General features: G+C 50.8%; 1 protein-coding gene across 3 annotated transcripts in view; it reads right to left on the bottom strand.

The window, feature by feature from the left end:
* Positions 1 to 16,503, bottom strand: part of GALNT14 (polypeptide N-acetylgalactosaminyltransferase 14) — a 220,104-nt gene that overhangs the window by 67,445 nt on the left and 136,156 nt on the right. For all 3 annotated transcript variants that reach the window (XM_067007867.1, XM_059079635.2, XM_067007868.1), the window contains exon 2: positions 13,435 to 13,604. In XM_067007867.1, coding sequence (XP_066863968.1) covers positions 13,435 to 13,604 — 170 coding nt within the window. The remainder of the gene's footprint in view (positions 1 to 13,434; positions 13,605 to 16,503) is intronic.

Raw genomic sequence — 16,503 nt, 5'->3', positions numbered from 1 at the left:
TTGGAAAGTCTCCCATAAATATAAGGTGTGATTATTCTCATTCTAGGCACTTACCACAAGGTTCAGCCTTTCACTAAGGAATTGCCAAAGGTGCCCTGAGACTCCTTGGGCCTCATCAAGCCAGTCCTACCAGCCCTGTTTCTCTCTGGTGTTAGGGTCATCACACCACGCCAAGTGCACTAGGGGTTGGGGGATAATGGTAACTGAACATGACAGCATCCTGGGTTTCACAGGGAAAAAGTCCGTATGTTCCAACTCCCTATACTAGACTGAAAAACGTAGGCAGGTCACCAGTTTGCAGTCAAGCTGCCGCCCACATGTCAATTCCAGGGGTAGATGGTTTTGTTGTCGTCGTGTTTAATAGATCCTGAGACCTTTGAATAAGTGCAAAGATTGTGTCAAATCAGCTTACATTTGGATCTCCAGCTGGGAGGGAGTCTGGTGACCTCTACTGAGGGGAAGGCATGAGGGGGCAGGGGAGCCATACAAGGAAACGGCCATGACAGCAATAAAAAAGGACAGCTCTACTGGTTCTGCGGGGCCCTTGAGTCCTTGTCAGGAAGGGAAGTGTGTGAGGAGAATGATTAAACCAGGGTCTTGGGGGCGGGCCATTGCTGCTGAGCTAGAAGGAGCCCTGCAACTGGAAATAGCCTCCAATCTGAGTCAGTTCCTAAGTCACTTCCTGCACATTCTTACTGGCAGAGTATTTTCCACCAGCAGCAGGTCTAGAAGTGACCTTAATAACAATCTCTGAGCTACTTCTCTCTTCTTACAGGGGAAGAACTGGTCACCCAGAGAGCTGAAGAGTTGGGGAGCATCTTAGGACCCAGATCTTCTCACGCTCCATTCAGCTCTTCCCCCCTCATTTTATCATGCTGCCAAGATGTGGGACAAAATGCCAGAAACTAATCAGAAGAGGAGGAGATAATTGAGGACGGACTAGAAGCCAGGCTTCATGCTTGGTTCTTGGGCAAAGAGCACAGAAAGATGAACAGGGAAGGGGCAAGACCCTTGATCAAGGATTCCAGTGGCCGATACACTTAGGAAAAGGTGTTCCACTTCACTGACTCATGGAAAAAGGCAGATTTAAACCACAACGAGACACCCCTGCTCAGCCTCTAGAAAGGCTAAAATGAAAGAGGCTGACTATAGCGAGTGATGGGTAACAAAGACATGGAGCCACTGGAACTCTCACACTGCTGGTGGGGGTGGAAATGGTCTAACCGCTTCCTTAGACGTTTGACAAAATCTTAAAAAGCTGCCAGGGATACACCCTACAGAAACGCATATGCCTGTTCGCCAGAAGACAAATACAAGGTTACTCATAGGAGCTCTACTCAGAAGAAGCTCACACTGGAAGAACCCCAAATGAGCATTAAAAATGGAACAGGGCTTCCCTGGTGGCGCAGTGGTTGAGAGTCCGCCTGCCGATGCAGGGGACGCGGGTTCGTGACCAGGTCCAGGAAGATCCCACATGCCGCGGAGCGGCTGGGCCAGTGAGCCATGGCCACTGAGCCTGTGCGTCTGGAGCCTGTGCTCCACAATGGGAGAGGCCACAACAGTGAGAGGCCCGTGTACGGGAAAAAAAAAAAAAAAGTGGAACAGATATTTAAATTGTAATATATTCCTCCAAAGGAATACTATACAGCAATGAGAATGAACAAACTGTCTTGCAAAATGTGGCTGGATTTCACACACTTATCTTTTTTTTTAATAGATTTTTATTGGAGTATAATTGCTTCACAATACTGTGTTAGTTTCTGTTGCACAACAAAGCGAACCAGCCATATGGATACACATGTCCCCATATCCCCTCCCTCTTGAGCCTCCCTCCCATCCTCCCTATCCCACCCCTCCAGGTCATTGCAAAGCACCTAGCTGATCTCCCTGTGCTATGCTGCTGCTTCCCACCAGCCAACTATTTTACATTTAGTAGTGTATATATGTCGATGCTGCTCTCACTTTGCCCCAGCTTCCCCCTCCCACCCCAAGTCCTCAAGTCTATTCTCTATGTCTACCTCTTTATTCCTGCCCTGCAACTAGGTTCATCAGTACCTTTTTTTCCCCCTTAAGATTCCATATATACACGTTAGCATATGGTATTTTTTTTCTCTTTCTGACTTACTTCACTCAGTATGACAGACTCTAGGTCCATCCACCTCACTACAAATAACTCAATTTCATTTCTTTTATGGCTGAGTAATATTCCATTGTATCTATGTGCCACATCTTCTTTATCCATTTCTCTGTTGATAGACATTTAGGTTGGTTCCATGTCCTGGCTATTGGTAAATGTCCTGGTAAATAGTGCTACAATGAACATTGCAGTACATGACTCTTTTTGAATTATGGTTTCTCAGGGTATATGCCCAGTAGTGGGATTGCTGGGTTGTATGGTAGTTCTATTTTTAGTTTTTTAAGGAACCTCCATATTGTTTTCCATAGTGGTCGTATCAATTTACATTCCCACCAACAGTGCAAGAGGGTTCCCTTTCACCACACCCTTTCCGGCATTTATTGCTTCTAGATTTTTTTTTTTTTTTTTCGGTATGTGGCCCTCTCAGTGTTGTAGCCTCTCCCGTTGTGGAGCACAGGCTCCGGACGCGCAGGCTCAGCGGCCATGGCTCACGGGCCCAGGCGCTCCGCAGCATGTGGGATCTTCCTGGACTGGGGCACGAACCCGCGTCCCCTGCATCGGCAGGCGGATTCTCAACCACTGCACCACCAGGGAAGCCCTCTAGATTTTTTGATAATGGCCATTCTGACCGGCGTGAGTGATACCTCATTGTAGCTCTGATTCGCCTTTCTCTAAATGTTGAGCATCTCTTCATGTGCCTCTTGGCCATCTGTATGCCCTCCTTGGTGAAGTGGCTATTTAGGTCTTCTGCCCATTTTTTAACTGGACTGTTTGTTTTTTTGCTATTGAGCTCCATGAGCTGCTTGTATATTTTGGAGATTAATCCTTTGTCTGTTGTTTCATTTGCAAATATTTTCTCCCATTCTGAGGGTTGTCTTTTCATCTTGTTTGTGGTTTCCTTTGCTGTGCAAAAGCTTTGAAGTTTAATTAAGTCCCATTTGTTTATTTTTGTTTTTATTTCCATTACTCTAGGAGGTGGGTCAAAAAAGATCTTGCTGTGGTTTACGTCAAAGGGTGTTTTTCCTATGTTTTCCTCTAATGGAGAAAAAACAGCCTCTTCAATAAGTGGTGCTGGAAAAACTGGACAGCTACACGTAAAAGAATGAAATTAGAATACTACCTAACACCATATACAAAAATAAACTCCAAGTGGATTAAACATACACATACCTTTGAGGGAAGGCAGACACACAAAGCACACGCTGTGTAATTCTATTTATAAACAGTTCAAGAACAAGCACTGCTAGTCTATGGCATTTGAAGTCCAGACAGTGTTACTTACGGTAGGGAGAAGGAGTGGGGAACAAAGGTGGCTTCTGGCAAACTGAGGGTCTTGTGCTTGACTGAGGTGCTTGATACAGGAACATGGGTAATTTCTCTTAGGAAAAGTTCATCAAGCTGTACATGTAGAGAGTGTGAACTTTCCTGTATGTATGTGATACTTTGATAGAAAGTTTACTTAAGATGAAGAGGGATCCTCATCCATGGGTATATTTTGGTCTTGCAGGAATATTTCAAAAGCCACAGAACTGGAAGGATTCAAAATACAGCCCATGAGGGCTTCCCTGGTGGCGCAGTGGTTGAGAATCCACCTGCCGATGCAGGGGACACGGGTTCGAGCCCTGCTCTGGGAGGATCCCACGTGCTGCGGAGCAACTAGGCCCATGAGCCACAACTACTGAGCCTGCGCGTCTGGAGCCTGTGCCCCGCAACAAGAGAGGCCGCGACAGTGAAAGGCCCACGCACCGCGATGAAGGGTGGCCCCCGCTTGCCACAACTAGAGAAAGCCATCACACGAAACGAAGACCCAACACAGCCAAAAATAAATAAATAAATAAATAAATAATCCTCCCCTAAAAAAAAAAAATACAGCCCATGAAATAGGCAAGGACTGTAATGAAATAGGTAGCAAACTCATCAGTGCCTTGTCCCCTTCTTAGAACTCCAACCAGCCTGGTGTCCTTCATAGTGCTAGAGAGAACACCCCAGAACGCAGAGCGCAAATCCAAGGTCCCCTCAGCCTTCTGCCTCTGACCTTTAAAAGTACACACCCCAAACCAAATTTTCAAGAAAAAGATAATTTAGAGGAGAGAGAAATGATACTGCGTTCCCTTTGGTGTTACTGGCCCTGAGCACCAGGGATGAGTTTCAAGGCCAGAGTAAGGGAACATTCTTCCCACGGGGAGTGAGCCTCAGGTGAGCAGGGACGGGTGGCCTGTAGGGGCACGAAGGGAGTCCCCAGTTATCCAGTGGGGGATTTGCTCACTTGGGGAATCTCAGCTCCATGAGAGCAAGTGCCAGGACTGCTCACTTACTGATGTGTCCCTAATAGCCTAATTACTCAATATGTATAAGTAATAAGTATTATGGGCTGTTTTTTTTCATGACAAATATTAATTCCAAACCAGTTTCCTATTCTGGGCACTGAATATACCTCTCCGTCTCTTTCTACATCTCTTTCCATTGCCTCTTTCCTCAGGCATCATGTAATAAGGGGGCCAGACCCAAGGAGGAGGAAGGGAAATCTGCCCGCAGAACCAAGGCCATTTAGTACCTTTCAAAGCCACACAGGGTTCTTCTTGGGGTACCTGCCCATTAGAATTTGGCCTCAGTGACAGAACACCAGAAGAAACTACTGACTCCATTAACCAACTGAAATATGTTATTTCTGTGTCTCTCAGCAAAACTAAAATAAAAATATCAAACTATCTTATCTGAAGCCCAGAATCCTCATGCATCATCTCTTCTGCTTGTTCCTACAAGCATAAGTCAAACACACACACACACACATACACACACACTCACTCACTCAGTGAACCTGGCCATAATAGGGGTTTTATGTTTGTGACAGAATTATATATATATGTGTATATATCTACACACACACACACACACACACACACACGCTCACCTAGAATCTAAAAGCTTGATTTTGAATTTCACCCAAGCATTGACTAGCTGTGCGACCTTGGACAAGTCCCTTAACCTCTCTGAGCCTGGATCTCCTTACCAGGGTATGTGGTTAATCTGCTAGTCTTGCTGTTCTGCCCAAATCTCCGCAGCCAGTACTGGTACTCAATCCTGAAGCCCAGCAGTTAGTTTGGGGGTCAAGGACAAACCCCCTTTTCCAGGTCCCCACCAGCTCCTTTTCCTGCCGGACCAGGTCTCGTTTCTCATCTCTCCCACCTCACCTCTGAGTAAACTCCCAGGTGTAAGACACAACACTCCCACCCTGAGGATGCCAGAGCCTCAGAGCCAAGATCCCACACTGCGCTCCACTGCCTTGGGCCGGCTTCAGGTTCAGGCTGGGCTTGGTCCCCTCCCCCAGGCAGGAGCTCCCAAAATATGGTGCTGCCCCAAGATGTGTTGTCCAGGGCATCTCTCAGGGTTGCTCTGATGAGGGGCCAGGTCAAGTGTGAAAGTGAAAGCATTCCAGTGTTTACTGAATTAACTGTAAGTCCTCACCCCAAATCCAAGGCTTTGCCCCAACGTGACCCAAAGTATCCCTTCCAGAATTATCCTCCCTCACTCATCCTCTCCATTATCCCACCCTCCAAGGAAACTGGACTGACTCCCACAAAACACTGTGGCTCTTCCATCTCCTTGCCTTTGGTACACTGTTCCCTCAACTTGGAATGCCTCCCACCTGCAAAACTCCTACCTGCCTTCCCTAGTTCTTGCGGTCCAGATGCTGCCTCCTTCAAAAAGCCTCTGCTTCCCATTCCCAATGTAAATTCTTTCTCCTCCTTACACCAGACTAATTCTATTTTGCCTTTTTCCTACGGGAAAGCTCCTAACTCCTGTGTTCTGTTCCATGGTCAAGACAGAAATAGCTACACCCAACCAGAGACAGGGCAGGAAATGGGCGCTTGGAAATCAAGGGAGGGAAGGCTGTGCCTTAACTCCGGAAATAAGGACATGGCTTCAGGGCAACCCACATTTGAGCATCAGGAACCCGTCGCGGTGCACTTCTCCCACTAGACCATGAGCTCCTGGGAGCGGAGAACAGTTCCTAGCACGGAGCTCGGCATGCAGTTAGTGTTCAGTAATGTGCTGAGTGGATGAATGCGGAAATGAGTGAATGAGTGAGATGCACAGTGGTGGGAAGTCAAGTTGGTGGGAATTAACTAGGAAACAAGGTGTGAGAAAACATTAGCTAAGGCGGTTTGTCCAGATGAGTTCTCATCAGTAGATTTTCTTGACTGGCCCCCTTTGAAAGGCTGAAGAGTCGTCCTTTTGTGAAATCTGTCCAAAACTCATAGAGCAGGCCAGGGGTTGAGGGAGGGACCTGCAGGGGTGGCACATAAGGAACAGGGGACCCAAGTGGAAGGAATCCTGGCTCAGAGACGCCTGCTCTCTCAGCCTTTGTGGTCTTTCTTCCTCCGCACCCTGGAGAGAACCCCTTCCCGGGGCCTGTAAGTGGTCCTGCAATCAGGGGTACCCAGGGCAGCAGACACAGTTCTCCTGCTGAGAGATTCCAGGCTGTTGGGAAACTCTTCCCACTATTCCCTTCCAAAGCTCCCTGAAACTCTCAGATGCTCTGGAGTGAAGCACTCTCAGAACCACTGTCAATGGGTTTACAAACTCCTGTATTGAAAAATGGCGCACAGGAGGGACCCCAGAATGCCGCAGATGGGAGAGCTTGTTTGCAAAGCTAACTGTCTGCGATGGGTTTCCCCTCCCCTCCCCTCCCCTCCACCTTGATGTGGAATTACCAAGTCTATGCTGAGCTAGTGGAATTGCCTTGACTCTGAGGGAATATGAACTTCTTTTTTTAATGCTTAGCCATTCCAGCCATAAAGATTTTGATCCTATTACTGCTAAGTGGCGAGTACCAGGATAGAAATGATGATGATCTCTGGCAGCCATTCCAACCGAGTAAATTCAAGGAAGGATAAATGCAATCCTAGACCGGGCCACGGCCCCTTCATTTCCCAGGATGAAAAGAAGCAAAGGAAAAACATCTTCCCGGTGAGATGTATCGAAGTGTGGAATTTTCCCTCCAGGCAAGCGATGGGCATCCCACCGTTCGAATGATTTAGCACTGCACTGGACAGCGCCCAGGAGGATATGCCGCCTAGGGGAACAATCAAACCCAGCATGGCCCGGGGAGGTGACCTAATGAGGCTCCCCAGCTCTCACTCCACCCAGCTCACGGCTCACGGGTGCATTCACCCTGCCACCTGCTCCCCTGCGATCAAAGCGACCCCATAATAAGCATTGCTAGGCAACAGCGAAAATATACATGTGCCTTATCAAAATATTTCCCCCCTTCTCGACGGGTGTGCCTCCATTTAAAGGCTTCCTGCCTGCCAGACGTTTTATGGGCTACTTGGATGATAGCAAATCCAGCTGTCGTCACCAGAATGTGGTGACAGGGGTGGGGGCAGCAGGACTGGAAAATGAGGACTATTTGTTGGACCAGTCAATGCTTTAGAAACAGCAGAACTCCCCTGGGAAGTCTCCTCAGACCCACCCCAGCTAGACGCTGTCTCTTCCTCACATTGAAACATTTATGGCACCCCACCTCCAGCCCCCAACACAGGCAGCCACGTCCATTCATCCTGGCCACCCCACAGGACTTAGGTAGTGCCCTGGAAATTAAGGCTCTCTTCCGGGTTAACAGAACAATGGGCCTTAGGGGGAAAATTCGTGACTAGGATGCCCTGATGAAGCACCCTGTGTTGTATTCACACGAGGCCGAGGCGGGTGGGAGAGCGGAGTGTACAGTTTACATCTGGAAGAGAAGGGCAACCACGGAAGAATGAACCCATCTACAACTGTGTGGCGTTCAGGGAACGAGAAAGCTTCGAGGTTATCTAGTCCAGCTACAGATGAGAAAACAAGCCGAGACAGGGCAGGGATGGGCGGAAGGCCATTGCTGGTCACCTTGCCCCCACTGCTCTCACTGGGCCTGAATCAGGGGGTTGGGGAGACCGAGCTGTAGCAAAGACATGTCTGAAGCCCCAAGACAGCAGGTTTCCACCTCAAGATTGTGAAAATGTCAAATGTTACGTAAGGGGTAGGGCGGGCAGGGGAAGGTGGTTGACCCCGAAGGGTGAATGAGTAGATCCACTGGAAACTGTAGAAACTCATTTCTAAACTTTCCTCACTGCTGACCCCATCGACCCCACGGCCCCCATAAACCCTGGAATGGAGAGTTCAAAGCCTGCCCCCTGGTCTTATCTCCTACTCCTCACCTCATCCCAGGCTCCAGGTAAACCCTGCTGCCTCCCACAGAATACCGTGGACTCCACGGGGTAAAGGACCAAGAGAAAGATGGTGACTCTATCCCATTTCACGCAGGGAATCAAGCCCCTGGCCCCTCTGGGGCTTCTTCTATCACACGACACCCCGCCATGACTTGTCTGTCAGCGTTCCAGGTCACCAATGCACTCGCTTTTCAATCAGCACAGTGGGTGGTTGGTGAAAACCTCTGCAGCCTTCCTCCTTTGTCCCCTCCTCACTCCACCTGGGCACCTTTGGATTCCTAAGCCATTCTGCCCAGTACCCGCTTTCTCAGCAGTGCCTGCTCGGATGCTCAGCTAACAGCCCCGTGTTTCAGGCATTGCTCAAACGCATCCTATATATCACAATGCAATTACTGTGGTAGGAAAATTGGAAGCAAATTTAATAAGCTCAGACCCCTCTCACATGCTGTTTCTTCACTCTTCTCTTTTTAGTAATGAGAACTCTTTAAGGGAAAAAGGCCTTTTTCCTTTAATGGAGGCTATTCTCCTGGTCCCTTAGCTGAAGCCCATGAGGATGGGAGGATACGGAGAAGGGGGCTTCCTCTAGCTCCTCTTGTCCTATTTACCCATAAGGCAGATAGGAAAAGAGTCAGCAGTTGTCTTTCCAGGCTTATTCTCCCTTCCATTTGCTCAACAAACATTTAGTGAATTCCTATCATACATCAAAGATTTCTCCCCCTAGAGGGCAACTGGTGTCATAACTAGTAGAACCTTAGCTGCAAGGCATCATGGGAACATGGACAGGGAGAGGGAAGCTGTGTCCATGGGGTCGGGTCCCACAAAGGAACCAGGAGTCCAGGGTGGGCCAACGGCCACAGTAGGAGCTTCTTGGTGAAGGTGACGCCAACTGCCAAGAGGATGGCAGCATATACACCCTGTGGTTGAAGAAACCGAGAAGAGGAAGGGGCAGAGAAGCCAGAGGTCTCTACAGGGGCTGAGACAGAGACCCATCACCTGGACAGAGGGAGAGGGCTACAGCCTATAGGCAGGAAGGCATCTTTATTCCAGGGGCTACTTTCTACTCAAACCCTGGGCCTTTCAGCTGGACCAACCCACCCATGGACTTCATCTGACCCACAAAAGGAAGCCGCAGTGCCAGCTGATGCTCTGTGGTTTGCACATTTGAGCAGGCATCAGAATCACTGGTGGTGCCTGTTGGGACACAGATTGCCAGGCTCCACCCGGAGTGCCTCTCTCAGTAGTTCTGGGGGGAGGCTTAGAAACTGTAGTTCTAACAAGTCTCCAGGTGAGGCCAGCGCAGCTAGTCTCTTGCTTTGGGAAACCACACTTTGAGAACCGTCGTTCTAAGCCTCTGCTATTCGAAGTGTGATCAATGGACCGTCCATCGGCAGAACCTGCGGGCTTGATAGGAATGCAGACTCTCAGGTCCCACCCCAGACCTGCTGGATCCGTTTGACGAGAACCTCAGGTGATTTAAGTTTGAGAAACACGTACCTGGAACGGCGTCTCTCAACCCTGGCTGCTCCCTAGAACCACTTGGGGAACTCAGAAAAGAGACACTTCAGCTGGTTGGAGGCTGGGTATCAGCATTTCTTAAGAGTTCCCCAAGTGATTCTTATGAGATGCCTGGATTGAGAACTGCTGGGACCCCCACTCGTGACCAACACTCCACGCCCATTTCTCCAGCTTTGAACTTACCCTTGAGGCCCTCCTCTGGTCCTCCCTGATCCCCACCCCTCCTGACAACTTAAGTGATCTCCCTAATGCTCCTTCCTCACACTTGGCATTTGGTTGCCTCTCTTGCCTGAGTATCTTCAGTTTTCTCAGGAGACCCCCCCCCCCCCCGTCGCCCCGACACTTCCCTTCCATTCCTGGCCCTGCAGTGCCAGCCTGCCCATATTACTACCATGTAATAATGACCACAATGAAAATTTTTTTTACTACTTGCTAAGGAGTATGTAAGTGCTTTACATATAGATTATTTGATCCTTATGAAAAGTGCATTAGGTAGGTATCATTGTTATTTTTATCCCTACTTTTCAAAAGAGGAAAGTGTGGGCCAGAGAAGCCAGGTGATGATGAGTTTGCTCAGCTAGTGAGCAGCACAGGCAAGACTGGAAACAGGGTGATCTGATCCCAGACTCTGTATCATTAACCCCTGGGCTGTACTGCCTTCTGCTTGACTCTGACTTAGGGGGAAGATACGGCCTCATCCTTTTGCTAGGGCTGAGAAGGCTTATTTACGTTTCATTCCTGAGAACTCAGGTAACAAGCAGGGCTGGCTTTATGGCAGGTGCTCTCATTGCAGTTTTGCTCCCAGGGGACACTGGGCAATGTCTGGAGACATATTTGGTGGTCACAACTTGGGGAGGTGCTACTGGCATCTCGTGGGTAGAGGCCAGAGATGCTACTAAACATCCAAAGTACAGGACAGCCCCCCATAACACACAGTTATCCAGCCCCAAAGGTCAGTCACCATTGAGAATCCCTGGTCAGGTGGACGCAGGTCACCAGCAGCCACAGCTGGTCAGAGCTGGGACAGGCAGGGCCTGAGAATGGGCCCTGGGGCTCTGTCAGCCCAGGCAGGCAAGCCCCAGGGTTGGAGGAGGATGAAGGCAGGATAGAACAGAGAGGCTAGAATCACAGAAGGATTAAGGGACTTAGCTGGTGACTTCAGCCTCAAGGACACAGACTCCCTGGGAGGTCAGGGTTGGAGATGATGGGAGATCCTGTGGACAGAAAGTCACCACTCAGTGGGGGCCCACTGGAGAGAAGAACATTGGGCTTTGCGGTCTCTGGAACTCCCATCACCACGAGGGTGATACAGGCACAGGGTCAGTCCCGTACCAAACTCAGCCTGCAGATAGCCGACCAATGGGCAGCTTCTGTCAGGGCTTGCTTAGGATTTTGCACACAGTAGGCGGGACCATGTGCCATGGCTGCCTGGTCCCATGTCCTTGCCCTCATTCCCAATATGCCCTGTCCTCTCCCCTTCTTGCTCTTTCAGATTAGGATCCATCAATCTGAACTTCTCTGAGTAACACAATCTGAGCTCCCACAGAGCAAGGTCACTGTCCCGAGGCAGACATGTGGTTGATACACTTTTCCTCGTTGTCTTCCAAAGGGTGTCCGCATTCTGTCGAAATCTTCTCCTTCCCTTCTTGCTACGATCCCAGAAGATCACACTTACTTCACAGAAGAAACACACTGGGTCAGGTAGGGAGCCTGGAACTGGACCTGGGGAGCTCAGATCCTTGGGGACAGGCTGAGTTCTTCACCCACAACTACCACTATGTCCAGCCCTGTAAAATGCTTTCATTTCTGCCTCTCAGATCGTAAAACAGGGTGAACGCAGATTTTAGTCCCGCTCAGGTAACCCCGCAAATCTGCCTGCTCAGTGAATTCCCCGACACCTCCTTCCTGCAGGTGGGAGCATTCAGAGGCAGTTCCGACAGCTGTCACCCAGGTGCACCAGCCCCTTTCCTGGTGAGGAGGTGTCCCTGTGTCCCCCTACAGGGCCTCGGCATCTGGACACAAGACAAGGGAGACACCACCCGCTGGAGACCCAGTGGAGCTTCTCAGCCTTCTGCCTGCTCCCTTTCCCTGTTCTCCTCTACATACTCTCCGTCCCATGAAATAAAATAATCTAATATTTAAATAAAATTCTATCAGGTCCAAGGACCAGGGTAAGTGCTGGGGAATTTTAATAGGAATAATACAAGACTCTGACTTGAAGCTTTCAGGCAAAGCAGCAGGGAGTGTCCTGGGTAAAGGGGACTTGCAGGCCCCACTGTTAAGGAAGCATCTCCTGGGTACCTCGAGGGGAGGGTTGGGTTCACAGACTCTCAGAGTGAGAAGGCATAGATCTCATCCAGTTCAGTCCCCTGGCTTTATTCATGGGGGAAACCAGGACTCTGGCTCCTCTTAGGAGTGATGGTGATTAACCAGGACTGGTCAAACCCCGCCACGGAAATAAGCTGTATAAGTCAAGGTTCTGAGTTGCGCAGCCTAGTTGGGAAGGCTGAGTGCACCAGCCTTATCATATTGCCAACTTACGTTCCACCTGATCGACCAGCCTCGTTTGTCATGAAAAGTTTTACTGTCCTGCTCCTAAACCCCAGTATCCACAATTCGGTACGCATAGGCCCAGACAGACACAGAAAGCTAAGGAGCTAACACCAAGCCTACAGTCTCTCATTTGACATTGCCTTCAAGCCCCTCTACCCCAAGCTTGCCGGTCTGCTATTTGGGGTACCAAGTCAATTTCCCACAGCAGACAGGAAACACGCCCTCATGGGTCTTTGGCACAGCTGGGCCTCCCAGCTTGGAGGTCAGGAGGGGAGGCGCTGGGTGAGACTGACCTGCTTCCTCAGGCCTCCCCAGGAAGCAAAGGGCTGGCGGACTCTAGGAAGGCTTGAGAGGCGAAGGGCCTTCACAAAGCCTCTTTTTTGCTGGGGAAACAAAGCTTTCCACATTGCCCCAGGCCTGATCTCTGCAACCCATCTGAAGGGGCCTGACCAAGGGGAGAGCAGGACAGAGGCTGTGTGAAAGGGCTGCTCCGAAGCAGACAGCGGACCCGATGGCAAGCGTAGAGGCCCCTCTGGCTTCTCTTCTCACGTGCCAAAATGTCAGGCTGTAGGGCCTCTGACGGCCTGACATTCTGGCATGCGAGAAGAGAAGCCAGAGCGACCTCCTGGCGGCAGAAGAGACCACCAGTCCGACGGCCCAGAGGCCTGCCCTCCCCAACAATGTGAAAGCCAGGCCAGGCCATGGGAATCTGCCAGGGGAGAAAGGTTCTGGCTGTAGGGTGTTTAGTGTTGCATGACCTCATGGCGGGTATGCCTAGGGGGAGCCCCGGGGGAGGGCGGCAGGGCGCAGGTGGAGGCCCCCTCCCTCTCCACGGGGTGCTCCGGGACGGCTCACGGCAGCAAGGAGCACAGACGGGACAAACTGCAACGTCACAGACCCCTTCGTGTCTAACGGGCAACACACGGTTTGCCTGCCCCGATTCCTGGCACTGGGCGCTGCACAAATCAAGCCTGCTGTGGATCTGACACGGCCGCGGGGAGGGGTCGGGAGAAGTACCTGAAAAGGCGAGTGTCTGGGACCACCCGGCTGCTGGCAATCCGCTCGCTCTCCCGCTGGTTGAAAGCATACAGCTTATAGGGATCATCACCGACGCGCCACTTCTTGGCATTCAGATACCGCCGCTCATCAAACTGGTCCCACACGTCAACCCAGTCAGCATCCGAAATCTGTGTGACACGAACAGGAAGTCTGTGAGGATGGCTCCCGCTCCTCTCAGCCCCCTCTGTCAGTGCCCAGCCGCCAAGACCAGGCTTGTGCTGGCGAGCTTTAGCTCAAAGATAGGGGCGGAGGTAGCACGTTAATAAAACCACGAGCAACAATAGTAACAACAGCATGACGGTGACCATGACAGCTACTAGTTAGTGAGTGCTGTGCTCACAGACCAGGCACTGTGCTAGGACCTCTACTCACATTACCTCGTGTAGTTCTCAGAGCAGTTTTAGGAGAGGGATGTTGCTTGGATTCCCACTGCACAGACAAGGAAGCAGGCGCTATGGCCCAGGTAGCTTGCTCAGGATCTCACAATTAGGATGCGGCAGGGCTGGGACCCGGATTCTAGAATACTAACCCCAGAGGCTACTTCTCCAGGGTAATTTGAGACACTTGGTGCAAAGTGCTGGCACATAGTAGGTGGTACACAGTGACTGTCATTCCTTCCTCTGCCAAAGGAAGGTGGCGGTGGGAAGTAAGCAATCCATCTATAATGCTGTGCTACCCACCAGATGGATGCCTGTGTGTTCCTTTCTTCCTCCAACCCAGGAATCTGTGCTTATTTTTAAGAAGCATCCATGGGGGAGCAAGTAATAACCCTCACCACAAGAGAAGACAGTACTTTAGAACGTACAAGGCGGTTTCTGCATGCACGATACCGTTTCACCCTCCCCAAGACCCTCTGCAGAGTAGGGAAGACAAACCTTCAGAAAGGTTACTGGCTTGTCTGAGGTCACCCAGGTGGATGGTGGCAGAGCCCAAAGCAGAGCTCTGTCTCCTGGACCCTCCAGTGCAGAGGAGGTGAGGGGATTCACACAGGGAGGCGACGGCTCCCGCCCAGAGCCCAGGCTACAGCCTCTGCTCTGCCCACCCCAGCTCTGCAGCCAACAGAGACTCCACACAGCCAGCAGGAGGTATGGGCTTCAGGGCCTCAGCAAACTGGATGCTTCCCTTGATAGCCACTGCCCAGTGGATGCCAGTGCTGCCCCCACTAGGAGAGAGCCGGTCTGTATCCACAAAGCTCAGACCTTTCAGGTTCATCAAAGCCAAAAGAATGCTGTGCCAGGAAGAACCTATCGACCAGGCCCCGACCTGGACCATGAGGGCTGGAGCCCTGGGGGTGGCACCGAGGATGAGATGTTCATTCACGTATTACTGACCCTCCTCGCTGTGCAAGTATCTGAAGCTGCCCGGGTACCACCCATCCCATCATTGAACAGGATGCTCTTCTGCACTCAGGGCATCTAAACAGGAAGGCCCAGGGCAGGTACTGCCGACAGCGGTGCAAGCGCTCGGCCCACATTTGGCAGGTAAGGGGGGCCGCTCGCCCACATACACATTCATCTCAGGCACCACTGCATCTTATCTGATAATTGATCTTTCCCTTTCACTCTCTCTCTCTCTCTCTCTGTTATCTCCTTTTGAAACAGCATTCTCCTGCTAATAGCACAAAATGAAGCACTGGAAACCAGTGATTTTTATCCAATAATTGATTTTATTAATGTCCTGTGATACTGCTGCTACTTGGGGGTATTTGTGTGTGTGGGGGGTATGAAACCTCCAGCCTGGGCTGTGTCATGTCACCGCCTGACAGATGTCACCTGTGCTTGGAACATGACCTCAGGGCCACCCTGACATCCCATTCTTGCGGGAAGGGCCGTGGGGCCCTGAACCATCTCCAGCTGGCTCATATGCCCCCCTGAATTCACTTCAAATCTCAAAATAAGTTGTGAGCCCCTACAGTGCTGTGTGCTGGGGAGGGGAGACGCGGAGACGGAAGGCCCCTGCCCTCCAGCGGGCGCAACATTGTAGAGACACCTGCACGAAGACACCTATAACAGAGGAGCGAGGGACATGGGAACGGCTTCCCAGAAGAAGCATCAAATGAGTTAGGACTTGAAGGATGAGCAGGGATTTTGCTTTGCTTGAGGAGATATGGGGAAGGGAAGTACGTGTGCAGTGAAAATCCAGAGAAAAGGCAGAATGGCTCAGGGGAGAGGCATGCGTTCAGGGAATGGCTAGGTCAGAATGGGGAGGCCAGAGTGTGGACTGCAAAGAGAGCATGAGTGAAAGAAAATTCCAGAATGCGCTGGTCCCGTATGAAGCAGGTCAGGGGAAAGTATCTCTGGCTGCATGTGCGGGATGGAGTGGAGGGAAGAGAGCTCCACGAGGAGACCAGTTGGGAGCTAACCTTAGCACTTTAACCTGGTGGGAAGGGAAGCCTGATGGGGCCCAGGTGTACAGCTCCATCCATCAGCTGGACAAGCAGGTGGTAGGACAGGCACCGTGGGAGGCACAGGGGCTGGAGTGAGGGCGCTCGACCAACCTCTAAGTCTCATCCCAATCCCTACTTTCTATTAATACCAGACCAGGCTCAGGGCCAAGGGGGTACAAGTTTGGGTGGTTTGCTCAGCCTGGTAATCGCCACCCTAAGGGCAGCTAAGTATCCTTGGCATCCTCAGAGATGGTGCCGTGAGAACTCAGCTGGCTTCCAGAAAGCCTAGAGCCAGAGCAGCAGCCAGGCTGGCAAGAGAAACTGTCTGAACAGTCAGTCAAGGGCATCCTTGGAGAGGACCACTCCCTCAGATGGTCACAGGTGCAGAACTGGTTCCCACTTTGCTGCACTGGATCCACTGGGGGGGGATCTCCCTGTACTGGGAGCTTGGTGTTTCTATAATGATATCTGGAGGTATTAAATAATGGTGAGACTGTGTTTAAAACAACACTACCATTTGATTGGCAATCTCCATTTTATGAAGCCGCTTGCAGGTATTGTCACTGAATCCTCACACAACCCCCATTTGGACAGGGAGGGGTCGACTTAGAGAGGTAAGGTGGCTTGCCCATGCATGACGG

This window comes from Kogia breviceps, chromosome 11 (genome assembly GCF_026419965.1).
Source record: "Kogia breviceps isolate mKogBre1 chromosome 11, mKogBre1 haplotype 1, whole genome shotgun sequence".
In the NCBI taxonomy this organism is placed as follows: Eukaryota; Metazoa; Chordata; class Mammalia; order Artiodactyla; family Physeteridae; genus Kogia; species Kogia breviceps.
The sequence above is the reverse complement of the archived record's forward strand: the minus strand, read 5'-3'. Positions and strand labels throughout refer to the sequence as shown.